The sequence below is a fragment of the Pinus tabuliformis genome, chromosome 6 (assembly GCF_031772625.1).
Source record: "Pinus tabuliformis cultivar Carrire ecotype Pingquan chromosome 6, CPIR1, whole genome shotgun sequence".
NCBI classification, from domain to species: domain Eukaryota; kingdom Viridiplantae; phylum Streptophyta; class Pinopsida; order Pinales; family Pinaceae; genus Pinus; species Pinus tabuliformis.
Genome location: NC_142292.1, coordinates 1,207,086,268 through 1,207,105,643, shown reverse-complemented (window position 1 = coordinate 1,207,105,643; position 19,376 = coordinate 1,207,086,268). Strand labels below are relative to the sequence as shown.

Here is a 19,376-nt window from a genome sequence, read left to right as displayed (position 1 = left end):
GATATCATTTTTTGGGATTCAACTGCGTTAAGCAAGTCATTCATCTATGACCATTTCCATGAGAGGTAGTCGTAACTGACTAATTTCTCATGATTTTTGAATAGTCCACTGAACACTCATTGCATCAGGTGATGCTCACAAGGGTGAAGAAGTGGGATTGAAGCTAGTGAAATAAACCACATAGCTTCAATCATCACTTCCGGGGCTTGCACCCGGTAACTAGGACTTCCCGGGAAGTCACCCATCCCAAGTCGCCTCTGGCTCAAGCACGCTTAACTGTGAAGTTTTCTCCACAATCAAGCCCACTTAACTTATTACCTCTCATGGAAATGGTCATAAATGAATAACTTGCTTAACGCAGTTGAATCCCAAAAAATGATATCTAAAATAAAATCTCATTTTAATTAATTTTTGTTTTCAAAATTTTATTTAAATAAATAACAAATAAATAATTCATATTATAATCAAAATTTCCATCACTAAAGTAAAACTTAAACTTTCAACAAAATTTTAACTTTAAAAAAACTTAAAAATATTAATTTACTCATTAAAAGAGTAAAGGCACACTTCAAACTTTTTGGATAATGAACTCCTCAAGGTCATGGGTTCGCCAACACGATTGGAAAGCTGATCCACATACACATCTAAAGAATAAAGAATGAAGAAGAGCAGTACGTGCCTAGGCGAATCTGGGCCGTTGAGATCTTAATCCACAATCCTTCTTAAAACTCGGAGAAACCCTAACTTGTTGCATTATAGTTAAGCGGAGAAACCCTAACTTGTTGCATTATAGTTAAGCGGAGAAACCCTAACTTGTTCCATTATTGTTAAGCGGGTGCGGAGAGGGTCCAAACAGCGCCAAGGCGGAAGAGCACCATTATCAGAAGCCATGGTATCATTTTTTCCCCATTGTTCTCTACTCCCATGATTCTATCTGTTGTATGGTTTTTGCCTGAACAGTTTAAAAATTTGCAAATCTCAATCGAATTTGGGCAAGTAGACGCGGCTTATAAGAAATAATGAGAGATATGTTCGTTCATGAAAAGTTGTAATTACTGGTACATTGCACTGTATTAAAAAAACCGTGATACGTAGTTCTTTGTTGCTTATTTGAACATTTAGAAGATTTGGGTTCAATCCGGGGAGTGTTAGGATTGATGCCAAATGCATCATAAGGGACACTGTCAGTACATTAGTTTTGGAACCAGTCAAGTTCGTTTAGGTTATTTCGCAGTCTCAATAGAAGGTCATGCGCGCTTTCATTTCTCTGAACAATTCACTTAACACAGGGAAGGCCAACATGGATGGTTGAAACATAGGGGGAATGGCCGATGCAGGCTTTCTGCCCTGTGTTTTCCTTTTCGTCATTGGCGACGACAATTGATCTCTTTCCTGGTCTTGTTTTTTTGGGTTTGTTGCTGCCGATCCCAGACTTCAAATGATTGAGAAATATTGGCTTAATTTAACACTTTTCCGGTGAACTTTGTTGTTTGATTTGAATGGAAGATTTGTTAAAACATTTGATTATATACAATACTGTTGGGCCACGTAACTTAATACTCTTGGTGAACAGAAGTTATTATTCGAAAAAACGTGCGAATGTCCCGTGGAAGCGAGTTTTAATAGGTTTTGGTTGCCATGTGTCAATGAAGGAGGTGATACCCGCCCAAGCCAAGTTACCAACGCACTGCAAAGATACAGAATACATCATATATTGATGTAACTTTGAATACAAGGATATTGATAAACACGCTGATTTATATTGTATACGTGTACAAGGAATAACGTATACATGCTATATTGTACAGATGCATATTACATACCATATACTGTACGATATATACCTTGCATACATTCTACAATACCAAGTCACTTGAAACTTGAAGTTGTTTCAGTTTCCTTAACTGGTATGAATTTAGAAACAACGCTTTTACAATTTTGGGAAGTAGGAAAATATGTAATACATATATTTATATAGTAGATAAAATTGAAAAAATTCCCCAAAAAACTAGTTTACAAAGAATTGTACAAAGAATTAGAATAGGCTGAGACAGCTATTTCAAACACCATGGAATTAAGACCGTAGAGAATAGTAATATGCATCCAAAATATGCACCTAAAATTTGTCATGATATATTAGAGTTCAAAAAGTGATTACATCGATGCTAAGACTTGTTCCCCACACACTAGGGAGTTGCCACCTTAACCCATATTATTATGATATATTAGTGTTCATAACAATAATATATCATGACACAAGACACAAGTCCTTAGTATATTAGGGCATGCATTGCCACCTTAAGCCATATGGCATGATGTTTACAATCAGAATAGGTTTCTATCACATCAAGCTGAGCATTCTCATACATATGATAGAAAACGACCTCATGATTTGAGATCTAGCAAGCACATGGGAAGATGTATGAGATTTGAGGTACCCTTAGAGCTAAGTTGCATAGTATGGGGAAATGTATTGTAAATGTTTAGTATGGGGAAATTTATGAGAGAGAGAGAGAGAGAGAGAGAGAGAGAGAGAGAGAGAGAGTAAGAACATTTAAATGATGAGCATACATGACAAACAATATTTTTCCATTGCTTATATTGGGATCCTTGTCATTAATAGCATCCTTTGCCTCTACTTCAATCCTCTAGGGACGTCGATCAACAACACCACCAATTTTGATGAAATTACTTAATCCAAGCTTTAAAATATGGTAAAAAAAGCTTAAGATTCCTAATCAATGAATTTGGTTTGAGTGAAGGGTAGATTTTTGCTAAGGCCACAATAGAGGAGTCCAACAATCAATATCACCAACATCATGGTGCATAAATGTCTTGGTGCTCTTGATTAATTGCCATCCCTTACCCTCATACATGATAGAATCTAATGAAACTTGTACAATCCTACTAGTCCTGAAATCGTAAAAGTTGTTAACTCTGTTGAATTTTAAATGGGATATGAAATTTTACTTTCTCCATATGAAGCTTGATGAGGTTGGAACCACTCTCGAACATTCAGAGGCAATTAATGGTAATGTTAAAAATTTAAGTAAAAGTTGAAACTTTTACTTTAAGAATTTAACATTATCATTAATTTCCAACATTTTGGTGCAAAGTGTGAGCGAAACCCTCTTCTAAAGAAAATTTTAGGTCTTAAAGGCTTCTAGAAATCTCATTACTTCATAATTAACCTTCAATCAGACATCAAAACCAAGATCGTGGGTCCAAACTCTCTAGACATGGTAAAATTGAACAATTTTTTTTGGAAACATGTTGTACGAATGCGAAAATGTGTTTTAGTTTTCACAAAATACATTTTCCACACATGCAACATGTTTTGTACAAGTAGAAACATGTTTCAATGTTTTGAAACAGAAACACAACTCGTTGGGGGGGTGGGCGGCATGTTTTTTGCAACATATCCTTAGATAGATTAAGGTTGCCTAAAGTTGCTTCTATATTAGAATCGTCATGATCCACATCCCAATTCCATTGTACCTCTTGATGAATATTCTTCTTTCTTTAGAGAGAGGAGGCAAAGATTATTTTAAACCTACAATGCCATTGAACTTGGTGCACTTTCATATTTGCTCACAAATGAAACAATGTCAACAAAGAGGGTCAAACACTCTTCTCATAACTTGATTTTCATTTTTTTTTCAATTGTGAACCTTTTTTGGTTTAAGTATTTTGTTACTCTTCTGTATTATGTTTTGTTAAATTTAGATAACAATGGTAGGTTCTATGCGTAGCACAATTACTTTAATGTACTTTTAAGCAACCCAATGACAATTTGCAAATTAGTTTCCAATAGCAATCATAGTAACCATAAATCACATTGACAATAATTGTAGGTAGACAAAAAAAATGTAGAAAACAAGCCAATATGAGAGGACACCAGATTTGGTGGATGTCAGGGAAAAACCCCAATTTGCAACATAGCCTTAGATAGATTAAGGTTGCCTAAAGTTGCTTCTATATTAGAATCGTCATGATCCACATCCCAATTCCATTGTACCTCTTGATGAATACTCTTCTTTCTTTTGAGAGAGGAGGCAAAGATTATTTTAAACCTACAATGCCACTGAACTTGGTGCACTTTCATATTTGCTCACAAATGAAACAATGTTAACAAAGAGGGTCAAACACTCTTCTCATAACTTGATTTTCATTTTTTTTTTCAATTGTGAACCTTTTTTGGTTTAAGTATTTTGTTACTCTTCTGTATTATGTTTTATTAAATTTAGATAACAATGGTAGGTTCTATGCGTAGCACAGTTACTTTAATGTACTTTTAAGCAACCCAATGACAATTTCCAAATTAGTTTCCAATAGCAATCACATTAACCATAAATCACATTGACAATAATTGTTGATAGACAAAAAAAATGTAGAAAACAAGCCAATATGAGAGGACACCAGATTTGGTGGATGTCAAGGAAAAACCCCAATGTGGGGAAAACCCTTTGATCAATTCTTCTTATTATTATATCAAATGTTCAGCAAAGAGAGAGTACAAAAGTGAAAATTTGACTTGTCAAATCACAACCAAAACAACCATTTCAAATCTACAGTCAAACGCAGTCAAATTTAGCCCTAACCAGAAAGTCAAAGATGGTCAATGCAACAACAAATCTTCCTTTTTGGAGCTCGGTCATACCTAGTCAAACTCGGCCTGATTAGGTGGTCAAAGTCGGCCCAAACAGTTTTGAAAATCGCTGTCAAACATGGTCAACCCTGTGGTCAAAGTGCCAAGAAATTCTCGGTTCCCGTGCCAAACTGTACATCTTGCCAAAAATGATTTTTTCCCACAAAAATCGTAGTCAAAGGATGAGTCAAAGTGCTTAGTTAACGTTGGTCAAACTCTTGCAATAGTTTTGAAATTCGGCCTTGCAATTTGCCTAGGAAATTCATCCTTCTGCCACACATGTGAGAGGGAGAAGATCTGCCCAATAATTGTACGAACCAATGAGAGAAGGAGAGAGAAGAAATGTGTGTGATGATGATGCCAAATGAGGTGAGAGGGCACTTGTATTTATACAAGTCGTTAAGGGTGAAGAGTCATGTCCATTGGGCTTCATGAGCCTACATGATGATGTGGCTGACCTAAACAATTTGCACATTTGTGGGCATAAATTCAAAAAGACACTTTAGTTTGTCCAAATTGGATGATCTTTATATCTCTTTTGTTCCTCTCGAAAAGAGGAATTTAATGCAATCATCATCTCCATCAAATGTGTTGTTCGAAGGTGGAATTTGGCCCTGGTTGCCAATTTTAACACTCCCTCTCAACTAGGGGGAATTCCACCTGCCAATCCATCCATCATCATCGATCATCATGCCATCCTGTCGTCATGTACCATCTTCGTATCTCATCTCATCTTTGCTTTGCTAAACACTGATATGAATAATGGAGAAGAATCGAGCAAGAGTGAGTCACAAGACCTTACCACTCTCCACTGGCAAAAGTAATCTCAATTAGACTTGATCCTAGATCAAGCTGTTGAACACCATGCATCCCTAGACGTAGGGAGTACGACAATACATGATGCATCCATTGGTAGTGCTATGTTCCCTATCCATTTTTCCCAACTCATTGGCCAGATGAGAGGTACTTCCCATGAGTCCCAGACTACATGGGTAGGATGTATGCTGGGGCATCAACAAGAGAAGGTGAACCACTCATCCTATGCATATGTCAATCGTAGGGCAAGATGAACCACTCACCCTACACACGTGTCATCAATTGAAGGGGAAGGTGAACCACTCACCCTACACACATGTTTCATTAATCGTAGGGGAAGGTGAACCACTCACCCTAAACACATGTCAACCATCATGGGGTATCACAGGGGAAGGTGAACCACTCACCCTACACACATGTTTCATTAATCGTAGGGGAAGGTGAACCACTCACCCTAAACACATGTCAACCATCATGGGGTATCACAGGGGAAGGTGAACCACTCACCTTGTACATAACACACCAATAGGGGAAGGTGAACCACTCACCTTATCGTCGCTCATAGTTCCAAGAAGTACCCGAAGCCCCCAGGAGCTCCTAGAGCTCAATGTCCAACTCAAGTGGGACCCTCATGGGAAGGTATTTAAAGTCTCTCTTGGAAGGCTAAGAATTTGACCTTCCCTAAAAGCTTCGTCAGGATGTCTATGACTTGCTCATTAGTCTTGATGTGCTGGAGCCTTATTGCTCCTCGTTGTACCATGTCCTGGATAAAGTGGTACTTGATATCGATGTGCTTGCAGTGGTTGTGGAACACAAGATTCTCTGAAAGGCAAATCCAACTCTGGTTGTTGCAAAAGATCACGGTGGTATCCAACACGTGCTCAAATAGCTCATTGAAGAGCTTCCTCAACCAAACAGCTTCACAACATGCCATACTAGCTGCAATATACATCCTCGATGGTGCTTAAAGCACCTGATTTCTGCTTCCTGCTCATCCATGAAATCGAAGTAGACCCTAATGAGAAGCAACATCCTGATGTGCTCTTTTGATCCACCAGACTGCCAATCCAGTCAGCATTAGTATATTCATGTAGACTCAAATTCCCAACGATATATCTCAGTGCATAGTTGATTGTGCCACAAAGATATCTCAAGCGATTCTTATTTGCAATCCAATGTACATGATGAGGCTCGACTATAAATTGACTCAACGTATTCACAATGAAGCATATGTTTGGTTGGGAGTTTACTAAGAACAAATTGTCGGTACTTAGAAGGGTTTGCCAATTAGGGCCCAACAACACTTCCACATAGTTTCTTGAAGTTGAGTTCCATCAGAGTAGAGACAAACTTGCAATCCACCATCCCACATCTCTTGAGCAACTTCACAATGTATTTTTTTTTTTTGAGAAAGGAAAATCTCACTTGGCTTTTGCCAGACCTCCATGCCTAGGAAGCAACGCATCAGTCCGAGGTCCTTCATCTCGAACTCGAAAGCCAACTCCCTTTTGCATTGATAAAAGAGAGGGTCTGCACCTGTTAGAAAAAGATCTTCTACATAAAGGACCAAGATGAGAGGCATGTCCTTTTGAACCTTGAAGTATAGGTTAGGATCAACATTGCTCCTCGTAGATCCCAACTTCATAAGATAGCTATCAATCCTCTCATACCAAGCTCTGGGGGCTTTCTTTAATCCATTAAGGGCTTTCTTCAAACTGCATACATGTGTCCTTTGATCTTGTACTTTGAACCTGTGAGGTTGTTCCAAGTAGGCTTCCTCCTTAGGCGAGCCATGCAAGAAAGCAATATTAATGTCCAATTGATGTAGGCTCCATCCTTGAGAGGCAATGAGAACAATAATCGATCAGATAGTAGTATATCGGGCAACCAATGCAAATATCTTGTCATAGTCCACTCCTTCCTTTTGAGAGAAGCCTCGAGCAACGAACCTGGCTTTATATTTTATTAGCATTCCCATCAACACCATGTTTAATTTTGTATAGCCATTTTGAGGTGACTACAGACTTTTCCTTCGGTCTAGGGCCTAGGCACCACATCCCAGACATCATTTTTCATGATATCACATCTAAGTCACAATACACATCCCTTAGGGTCTCGTGTCTTGTATTTCATGTGTTGGACATGAAACCTGCCCTAAAACGTGTCGAAATTTCTTTTCTTCGTGTCCTCCAATCGAGATGCGTGTTTTGGACGTGGCGAAAACGTGCCCTAACGTTTTTGGTTCTTAGGACACATGTCCTATGAAAACTGACATTTAAAACCTGCAACATGGTTTATTTTTGGGTTTTTTTTTGTCATTGTGGAGTGTGAGGAATTCCATCAGATTCGAGCGCAATGCTCACAACTTCACATCGACCTGGACCTGGAGATGCAAGAGACAAGTGTTTACGTGCTTTGCTGACAATTTCGAGCACTTAAATTTCTTGTAAGTTGTGTTATATAGCCTACGGAACTTAACTTAATTATACACCAGTGACCACGTATAGATCATTGTGTTGAAATAAAAAGCCTACCTCGTCATGTGCTCATTGCTCACTACACCTTCAAGGTCTAATGGAAGGGAAAGCCCGATCAATGCTCTGGTCAACAATGAAGTTTGAACACATAAATTTATAGTTCATAAACTACCTTACGTGAAGTTTGAACATGATCAAACTTGTTTGAAGTTAATAACAAAAGTTATAACATGAACATTGAACTTCAAAGGAAGCTGCATAAACTATGACAAATATGATCTTTAAGCTTGTTGATTAGTTCACTCCACATTGATCGATACTTGAAAGGCAAAAAGCATGAAGAAGTATTCTAGTATGAAGATAGACCATACAAAGGGGATGCTGATCTTAGAGGGAGATACTAGCAAAACATGACATCTTAAAGGCTATCATAATTGGGTAACTTTGATTTTGATAATTTGGTATTGATGATTCATTTGAGATATGACTTGGCTACCTGGAAGGACATATTGCAGAAATATAGATTGGATAGGTAATAGTAGAAATTATCTACAACTGTTCGGTTTAAGCTCAATTCTAATCACATGGATGGAGTGGATAACATTGGTTTTGGCTTAAAAGTATTGATGACAAAAATATGCACACCATCAAGGCTGAAAAAGTAGCAAGTCACAAGATAACATATTGGTCATGTTGGATCCAATGATATTCACTTTCCCGATGGACAAAGGAAGCTATGATTAGCTCTACATTGATTGGTTTGGCAAGATACTATTGATGATGAAGATACTTTAAATGATGATTGATGGAAAGTGATGTAAAACACTAATGGCAAGAACCCTATCATGAAGGAAGATCAAGAAAGATTTTGGGTCCACCACATCTAGGAAGGTTGAAGCTCAAATATGATATGATGATGAGAGAGAGGAGCCCTTGCAGCTACTACAATGATCTCCATGGAAGAACAAGTAGTTGATGAAAGAAACAAAGAATGAATTATATGTTTTTAACTAAAGATTATGATAGAGTCTCCATTTGAGAGGGAGAAAGATATTTGTAAAGGAGTAAGGACCTTCTCCTTGGTTGAGGAGTGATGTGGACACCATATTCTCCATAGGTGTCATGCTCTAGGCTAGGGCTAACTGACGTACGTCTAGTGTATCACACTGGAGGGAGAATGGAGGATTGGATAAGCATCTGGGATTGCTACTCCTTGAGGATTGCGAATCCAAGAGAGGAAGTAGTCTTGTGGACTGACACTGTTTGAGGAGTTGACAGGGTATCCAAGATAAGAGTGGTCAAAGAGGACTGCTATTCTTTGAGGATTGGGAATCCATGATAAGAATAGTCCTGGAACATCTGGATGGGGTATGTGCCTTGAGAGGTTGAGGTGTCCATATGTGTGCCTCCTAGCATTGTGCTCTAATCTTGTGGAGAGTTAGAGCTTGTTAGTCAAAAGGCCTTACTATGTTGCTATTTGACAATGCTGGTCATGATGTTGATGCTTAAAAAAATGGCTTACCAATCTGACTCTTCTTATGAGAACATTTCAGTTTGAGAGTATCCTTGTACTTGTTATGGGATTATGAATACCTTCCTAGTTAAGAGGGAGTGTTAGAAAATGTAACTAGGTTCAGTCTTCATAATTGCTATTGTACTTATATTATTGCATATTTCATGCAAAAAAATTGAAAGAAGAAAAATAAATATTATTTTATAAGCATGGGTTTCATGCTCAAATTATTTGGCCATCTAGGTCAAGCATGATCTTCATATTTCTAGGGTTTATTGAGTCAAAAGAATATTTGTCATATGTCAAAATATTGTTCTAGAGTCAAGTCCCATTTGGACTTTGAAAAGAAAGTGGAAATATTTTTTATTTGAGTCAAAAATACAATTTTTGTACCCATAAGACCAAGTCAGCCGAGCATGACCTCATTTGAAGCACCACTCAAGCAAGTTCGAACTCCAAGAAAAGAAGAGAAAAATTCAAGAGGAGCAAGAAAGCAAAAGAGAAAAAGAAAAAAGAAAATCAAAGTTTCTATCCTAAAATCTGCCCTAGATCTTTCACATGTGCGATGTTCAGAAGCTGTTGGAAGGGCCAAAGTTGCAGATTCATTGCAGGTCCGAAACTCTGAAGCTGGAGCTGATTTGGAAGGTGTTGACTTCAGTTGACTTTGACTTTCTGGAAGAGCTTGGGAGGAGGGGTTACTTGGGTCTTGTTGGAGGTCTTGGTCTTGTTGTTTGGGTCTTGGATTTCTCATTTGATATCATTCTATAATATGAGAAGAATTTTCTTGGTTTTCCCTTTGGAGGGGTTTTGCCCTAGCTTGGAGCCTACAACTTGTGTTCATTGTTTTTTTGTGATCTTCATAGTTTATGGTTTTGGTAATTGTTTGATGAAAAAAACATAATAAAAGTAATAAGAAGCCAACATAACTTCACAAGCAATCAAGTAAATAGAAATCACACTAACTGCTGTCCCTATCGATTTCTCTACAGATAAAGGGAGCAAAACCACAATATCTAGGCTCTGATATCAAATGTAATGATCCAAGTGCCTTAAAAATGATAAAAAGTCAATGCATACAGTCCACTTTGAGGGAAAATCTCTTTTTACAATGAATCTAATACAAAAAACAAGATGAGATGATCCTAAGACTAGGTCTCCTTGGTGTGTGTGTGTGTGTGTGTATATATATATATATATAGGAGATTGGGTACAATTATAGTGAAAGGGTACAATGAAAGGTTCTAGCTGACCTACTAATATAACACTAGAAATGTAATAACTCAATTTCTAGGGCTTAATAAAGGGTTTTATGCCTAACATATAAGATTTGAGACTAAATCTAGAGGAGGATAATTTAGAGGATTGAGTATTGGTTTTGTAGCAATTCGAGGTTCTTTTATTGATGATTATGATTGCATTGAGATGCCATTCTCATCCATTGACATGGTCACCCTAATTGGTACTCCAGCTGTAGTGATTGGAGCTTCATGTTTAATTTCCATGCTTCTACATAGTTATAACTTATCTTTGGCTTCGATTCCACTACCACTGCATGGAGGTTTTGTAGGAAAATCGTGGTGGTGCAAAGAGGAAGGAAAAACAGTTAGAAATTAGAATAATTGTTTCTCCTTTTTCTCTACTTTTTATATCATAGACTTGTAGTCTTTAGCAACTAGCTCAATTTTTTATTTGTGACCTTTCAATATTCATACTTCATATAAATTATTATTTTAGAGCTTATGCAGGTGGCCTATTTGGTCATTTTGACAGTTGGTGGATATTTTTTTCATGCCATAAGACGGTCTACTTCCTAATTATATGGTTTAAACATTTGTGTTTGTTTCTAATTGCTATATGATTGATGCTCGAATGACTAATCAATGTGCCATGGATGGCATTTCTAACTTTAGAATAATGTAGTATTCATCTACAAGTAGCATAAATATGCATGTTTTCATATATAATGCAACTAATTTGGCATTCCACATGTTTTTATTGAATGTAAATGCGTTCTTTCTTTCTCTATATACGTATATAGTTTGTTAGCTTGTCTGTGACTTGCAGGACTAGCCTGTGGTCTAAGAAATCGCAACCTGGGGGCATCAGCTGTCAAAATCACCAGGGGATCACATTGGGTTTAGGCCACCTCAAAACCCTTAATATGGTTGGATTTCTTTTGGTGTCTCCTCTCGACTACTGCGAGTTCCAAACCTTGATCGCCGTAGAGAATGAAACCCTTGAAATCCAGTCACTCTAGTTGGATTTGACTCAGACAATAGGACAATTGAGTTAACCTAATATGATACATTGGTTTAGTTTACTGTTTTGGGCTAGCCTTTGTCTGCCAAAGTTGTAGATGGTATCAGTTATTTTCTAAAATCGGTTCTCAGTCTCTATCATAGAATATATTTGATAGATATGTTGTCAGGAATTTGGAAAACTAGGCAATCTATGAACTAATTGTAAGAATGTGACAGTATGCTATTATCTTTTCCTGTGTTTGTAGCAGCCTGTTTCTTACCTTGTCAGGTTTATCCTTACGTCTTTTTCTTGCTTGATATACTTTTGTCAAATGTGCTAGCAGAGATACAAAATCTAATTTGGTACCTGCTCTTTCTGTTGTAGCCTAAACAAATAAGCGAGATCAAAGATTTTCTTCTGACTGCCCGTCGCAAAGATGCACGGTCAGTGAATATCAAGAGAAGTAAAAATGTGGTGAAGTTCAAGGTCAGGTGTAAGAAGTATCTTTACACTCTGTGCGTCTTTGACTCTGAGAAGGCTGACAAACTCAAGCAGTCTCTGCCTCCAGGTTTGTATGTTACTCTGCTGGATTGTTTCTTTGTAGCTTCCATCTCAGTTGCTATTCTACGTATATTGATAGTGTGAATTGAAGGTAGCCCAACAGTAAGAGTATTCATTATTCATTGTGGACTTGTTTTTTAAACACAAGTCTATGTGCAAAGTCTTCCACGTCATGTACAGGTGATTTAAAGCACCGAAGAAGTGTCTAAAGCAGTTCATGAGTACTTTAAGTTTGTGTGTGTTGAATTTCGTTTATTTTTCGACAAAGTGCACCTTATTTTACAATACTGCATAAAAAAGCTTCCATATAAACAAATCAATGAGCGGTACAGTGTTTATATAGACTACCTCACCCAACATGGTGCGAGCATATCTGACCTGGATTAAATCTCAAGAATCGACATACTCAGGCATCGACTTGTTATTAAAGTTTTGTTGATTAGAATTGTTCAGGTATTAATTCTGATAGAAGCACATTGGCACCATTAGTTTATTTTATTTTATTCTTTTCTCTTTTCATGAGAAATATTTTTATATTCTGTTTGAGGAATATACATGTTTTGGTTTCAAGGGATTACTTAAACTCAACAACAAGACTCAAAACCATTACAACAAAGCTCATCATGTCACTTGCTGGAATTGAGGCTGAGTGGGGAGGATAATAATCACTTTTCTCAACCATCGACATACTTAGGCATTGACTTATTATTAAATTTTCGTTGATTAGAATTGTTCAGGTATTAATTCTAATAGAAGCACATTGGCGCCGTTAGTTTATTTTATTTCATTCTTTTGTCTTTTCATGAGAAATATTTTTATATTCCGTTTGAGGAATATACATGTTTTGGTTTCAAGGGATTACTTAAACTCACCAACAAGGCTCAAAACCATTACAACAAAGCTCATCATGTCACTTGCTGGAATTGAGCCTGAGTGGGGAGGATAATAATCATTTCTCTCAACCACTTGAGATAAACCTAATTGACAGCACCGTAAGTTAATTTTTTTTTTTCTCAGCAATACTAACTAATTTATATTAATATATACAGGTGAACTTTACATCCAAAAAGACTGTCTGCCCAGGGCCAACTGTGGCTCCTTGGGTGACTCTATCATTCTCAAACTTTTGCCTCGCAGGGCGATATATCCAGACTAGATCAGTATTCAAAACTCGGTGATGTTTCAAAGATGCAACAAAATTGCCCACGCAGGGGCATCCCACAAAAGACATACTACCCAGAAAGACTTTAGACTCCAAGAGCATAACACAGAATAGACAAAAAACAAGCATAGTCTTAAGACGTATACCAGACATATGACGCCAACCCAGCAAGACTGTAGTGGCCGTTACCATGACTCAGAACAGGAAGGAAACAAACCAAAATATAAGACGAAAACCGGAAGTCCACCAAGACCCCGTACCCGGCCCGAGCGTAGGAAGCCAATGCGAAGGAGAGCCACTGTGCGCTAGTCCTCTGGTTTTTCTTCCAGAATTCTACACCATCCTTGTCCCTCTGGGATGCCCTCCCACATCGCCATGGGGTCCTGCGAGGGGGCTGGCCTCTCAAGTTCTCGAGCTCGGAAGGGGGCTTGCTGAGGCTCCCTTTCTGAATTATCCTCTGAATTCGATGGCTCCCCCATTGGGCGCTTCCCCTTGATGCTCTCGGAATGATTCTCAGCAGGTGCCTGTGGCGGTCCGTCCTCATTCTCCTCAGGAATTTTGGTGAAAAGCACTGAGATGTGTGCATTGATTCCTGCATTGTCCCTGGAGCTACCCAGTGTGAAAATGACTGAACCAAACACTGGGAGCATGGGTGCTCCATCATTAGAGCTACCAGCTTCCAGAAACTGACTAGTTGGAATTGGGGTGGCTCCTGCCCTTCTGTAACAGTAGCAGCAGCAGCAGTGATGGTGGACATCCGCTGCAGGGGGACGAGAGGATTCTCCACGCCCCGAGCCTCTTCTGCAAGGCATCCGTTCTCGCAGCCGCACCATGGAATCCTCAAATTCCTTACCCTGTTCCAAAGCAGAGGAGGGCGTGCTGTTGTTGCGTTCCCTTCCTGGAGCTTGCCGTCCCCAAATTGAATCGAAGCTGAGCTCAATTGAGCCAAGACAAAGACCAATAAAATCAAGCAAGGAGCGGACCGCGTCCGAGCTCTCATCAACCAAGTCACAGCATCTACGCTCAGAGTTCTGAGAATCCTTCTCGACATACTGAACTCCGCTCCCCAACATTCCATCATACTTAACCCCATTGTCATTCCCTCGTAACTTGCCCGCATTGAATGCGTTCTGCAGGTTTACCATCGCCACCAGCTCCCTCATTAAGACTTCCCTTATGCCTCACCCGGCTTGCAGTCTCGGCGGCGAGGGGCATTGAAGGCGGCGGATCCTCACGTGGCAGCCCGTGCTGGGCATGTGGCTCACCATTAACTGACTGAATGACACCCGCATCCGGGGCGACAGCACCGTAAGTTAATTACTTACATATACTTTTGCTATTAACATTTTAATTACTATTATCTAATAAATTTGACCTAATATTGAACTTGGGTTGATTTTATTCCACAATTTGAATAACATATTCATATAAACTAACTTTGATTCATAATGCTTTTATGGACTTGTGGAGTAATACTCGAATTACAGCATCCAGTCCTGCAAAAAATTTTGGACACTGGATATCTGGAGGTATACGAACAATAGTGTTATTTGAAGTTAAGGGCAGAAAGCCGACAATAGACAAAAGTGTGTCTGCAGCCTGAGCATTGGAGATGTCGGTTACTTCCCATGTGTGTTCTTGTGGAATGCTTGATGTCACCAAGGGATAGCTTGGTTGGTTTGGTCATATTGCCAAAGGTGCAATGGTGATGTCAGGTTGTGGTATCCATTTTCACCAAGTCCTTCAGTGTAATGAGCTGCTCCCGCATGCTTGTGGTTAATAACTTAATACTGCTCCCCTTCTATTACTGATGGAAGGCTGCCCTCCTTCGGGGATACCAGTGACTTCTTGTGGGTGGCTAATACTATCCTTATGGTGAAAAGGAGGAGATTCCACGGAATTATTTTTTTCAGGAATATATATATATATATATATATATATATATATATTCCAAAGAAAACCCAAGGGATGCTTCTCCACATTGGTGGATGTCATCTCTAGTAAAACCCATTGCCATAGACTTGTGTGTCTGACCTAAGGGGATTCAAATTAAGCACTTGTTGGCATGGAACTAGCCAAACGTCCGACAACATTTGCAACAACCGGTTGAGATGATTCCTTGGACTATATATAATATTTCATCCCAATAAATAAAATAAGTAGCAAAGATTTTTCTTAACCTGGGATTTTATTAAGCACTTGAAATAAAAATAGTGTAAATTTATCTCAATGCAGGATTTTTAAAGCATACATCCTGGTTTTTGATTCCTCAGTGCTTAATATATCCTGGGGTTAAGATAGTTTTATGCTATTGATATTACAAGCAGTGAAACATGAATCTCCGATCACTCATGATTAATCACGAGTCAAACTCTGCTCTTCCCTCAAATGATCCGATTCAACTCTGGGTGAGTCAAACTCATGTTGACCGAGTTTGACTCATGACTCACTGATTAATTGCGATTTAGGCGACTGAGGTGATTTTCAGCCCTCTACCCAATGAGCACGGGTTTTAACATTCAGGGTTGTTGCATTGTTCACCACGTGTTGTAGTTAGGTTAAAAATTAAATGTCAGCCTGAAACTTACTTCTCATTGCTCAGACCCGGCAACTCATATGCCAAGAAGGTAATAGAGGCATGGTTTCAGTTTCAGTTTACTCTGCGTAATAGAGGCATAGTGTGTAGTGTGCTCTAGCATTAGCTTCAGCGTGTGCTCTGTCAGAGATTTCAGTAGCAAACCATTATCATATCATTTCAACAACAATCAAGAGATTTCAGATACTGTTTTTTTACTAATTGGTATGCAGTGTTTTATAAACTTTTATAAGCAGATGCTTCTGGTTCTATGTATTCACTGGTTAGGAGTCAGGACTCAGTACTTCAGATCATATTTGGACTCAACATGTATGAGATACTTATTCATTCATGATATTTTGGATATCTGTTGATATTATGGATTGTTTGGACATGGCTTTATTGAATATCAATGAAAAATGTTTTTTGTTTGTTTGTTTGTTAAATTAAATATTAAATTCAATATATGTGTATATCTTTATTTATTGAATTCACCGGTTTTTCCCCGATCCAATTAAAACTCTTCGCTCTTTTGCCTTTGCCGATTTATTGCCGATTCCGAGTCTGGTAACATTGATTACAAGTCAATATTTGGGCGAAAATACCTTAGTCCTAATACTTGACCTACAGATGAAGTATTTTCTTAGAGGCATACTATCAACTGAGTACTGCATAATCTAAAATAATTTGAAACTAATATTGATTATGAGATTGCCACGGGTCTATACTAGTACACTATACTAATACACAAGTTAAGCATACATATGAGCCACTCCATTTGGTTGCTTTCGCTAGCTGACATATGCAGAGGCGTTTTGGTTCCAATTCTAGAAATTCCACGTATTTGTGTTACGTGTCTCTATAAAAATATAACACCCATGGCAATCAGTATATGGATGACTCCTATAACATTAAGTAGATTGAAATTCTCAATACTAGATGTTTGGTTGTCAATATTTTTCGAGGTGTTGGAAAAATAAAAATTTTGAAGGCACTAAAAAGTATTATAAAAATTAATTTTTGAACTGGTTTGATGATAACAACAGTAAACTGTTATGTCAATTATTTGCCATGAGTCCATGCTTGTGTGTGCGAGTGCCTTCCCATCAGGTGGGGTGGGAAGGTTACTATTGTGTTATTTTTCACTTGAAAAATTTGTGCAAACTGTTCCAAAGATGGATGAGCACATTTTTAGTAGTGACATCAATACGTGTGTGCTTATTGATGTTCCAAATATGGTGGATTCAAGAGTCAATTCATCTTATTGGGTATCTAGCAATACTAGAAAGCTATCTAATCGTAGAGTTCAGTCAGAGTTCCAATGCTCAACCATAATGTCGTAGCTTCCATTGAAGGTAACTGCCTTGTTGACCTCAGGCTTCTGTTAAATCAATTTATTGAATATTTTGTTAGCTGTTACTGTTTGATTGTCTTTTACCTTAATGCTATTGCTATACTTGAATATGGCCTTTTATTTTGTAGTGGTACTTATTAAGTTTTTATTTTTTATTTCAGGTTTGACAGTTCACGACCTGTAAGATGCAGAGGAAGTGTGAATTATTCTTTCAAGTCTTTTTAAACTAGTGCAATTTTTTATCCATCTTTGCATGTTCAGCAGGGATCGGCAGTAATATTTTGAGACTGGAAGTAAACTTGGTAGAGTGAAACAATGCTGGTGTTCCAGTTTGAAGTTTATTCCATACATTTTCATAACAAAATACCATCCACTTCTAATTTTTTTTTTTTTTTTTGTCTCTTGTTGCTTTTCAATCAAGAGGATTGGGGAATATCAGGGAAATATATCCATTCTTAGCGTCTTTATCTGCTTCAATGAGAATCAAACTGTTGTTTAAATTTGAAAGCTAAATGTGTTACTGTGTTTGAATGCTGATATAATAAGCACTAATATTTTATCTTTTCATCGATCATCAAGCTATGGTGTAAACAGTCAATTGGTTGTTTGTAAATCCATTGTAGCACCTGTCCAGATTGTCACCTTGAGTGTTGTAATATCTGTCTCAAGATAGGGGCTTCATCTTATCTTTTTGATGGGATGTTATGCATGTTTTTTAACATTTTCAGATGGTAGGTCTTTTTCTTACCCAGTTACAAAATTTCGGGCCTTTTCTCTTAATAGCTGTGTTTATTCTCATCCAACAGATAAAATTGAAAGGCAGTAAATAAATTATTAGCTTACTGCATGGTGCTTAATATTTGCCTTGTACTATTATGTTATCTCAGATATGCCTTTAATTTACCATGGCTGTCTTAGGATATAAATAGAAATATATTGAGATGTTTATGTAAGGGTAAAATGCTGAACATTAACATGTATTAATGGTTCGTGTGTATTTTTACACTTGTATAAAAAGTATGCATGGCTGCCTATTTTTGGACAGTAAAGTCAAGGACTTTCCATTCCATTGTTTAACAATATAACAGGTCCAAATGGATGTGGGCTGCATGGATGAACTTCTAGTCATTATTGAAGAAGGCAGAGCACAATTCAAGGATAGAGCTTATCGATTGCTGCCAGTTGGAGTCTTGACATGAGATCTTATCCCACAGTCCCTCTTTATAGTTGTTATAGACCATTCCAGACTTCATATTTAATGGTCTCTGTTTTCAAGGTCCATTTCATTATAAGTCCCAAGAACGACCATGAGTGACTTGCCCTGTCTTGATGCCAATTCCAACTGTCCAGTGTGGGTGGATTGTATCATGAATGCAACCTTCTGCACATAATTATCCAATTAAAGATGTTTGATAGCATTGTCAAATTAACAACGAGCAAGCCATACTTAGGATGATTCTGCAATGAGTGATTTTATTCACTGCATTAAATCCAAGCTTCTTTTTATAAGAGTATAATTTAGTAACCATTATAGTGATAGGCTTAGGTGGCCTGTCTCAGGGAATTGTTCTCTTGTTTGCTGGAACCACGGGGCTGTGTACCATGACTAAGGGGACTATTATAGGCCTAGTTTTTGTTCATCTATTGTTTGCAGGGCTTGGGTACTAAAATTTGGGCCTAAAACAAATAGTATTGGAAGAAATCACTTTGGAAAACACACGGCGATGTTTAGATTTGAAGTCTGCGAAAGTTATCCATTTTAGTTCATCGACGTTGCTACCTTGATATTTTTCTTTACTTTCGTAATTTGTTTTGTAATTTTACGAGGGATAATGAGTTATGTTTCTTACTCTTAGATATGTAAAGTTTGACTCCCGTAAAGAACGATTCTTTAATTTCTCTGAAGTTACACTTGAAACTTTACAAAGAGGGATAATGAGTTATGTTTGTTATTCTAAATTTATATAAGAAAGTTTTGGGCCTGATGAACAATTGTTTAATCCGCAATTTTTTTTTAATAACTTTTTCT

General features: G+C 37.8%; 1 protein-coding gene across 1 annotated transcript; it reads left to right on the top strand.

Annotated features, from left to right (window-relative positions):
- Positions 1–704: 704 nt before the first annotated feature.
- Positions 705–17,914, top strand: LOC149263052 (large ribosomal subunit protein eL38z/eL38y-like). The gene is made up of 3 exons (XM_089425691.1): positions 705–892; positions 12,080–12,263; positions 17,509–17,914. The coding sequence occupies exons 1-3, from the start codon at positions 890–892 to the stop codon at positions 17,529–17,531; spliced, it is 210 nt and encodes a 69-aa protein (XP_089281817.1). The 5' UTR covers positions 705–889; the 3' UTR covers positions 17,532–17,914.
- The last annotated feature ends 1,462 nt before the right edge of the window (positions 17,915–19,376 follow it).

Coding starts and splice junctions, on each gene's coding strand:
- LOC149263052 (XM_089425691.1), top strand. Junction 12,264..17,508: donor CAAGCAGTCTCTGCCTCCAG/GTTTGTATGTTA, acceptor TTTTTATTTCAG/GTTTGACAGTTCACGACCTG.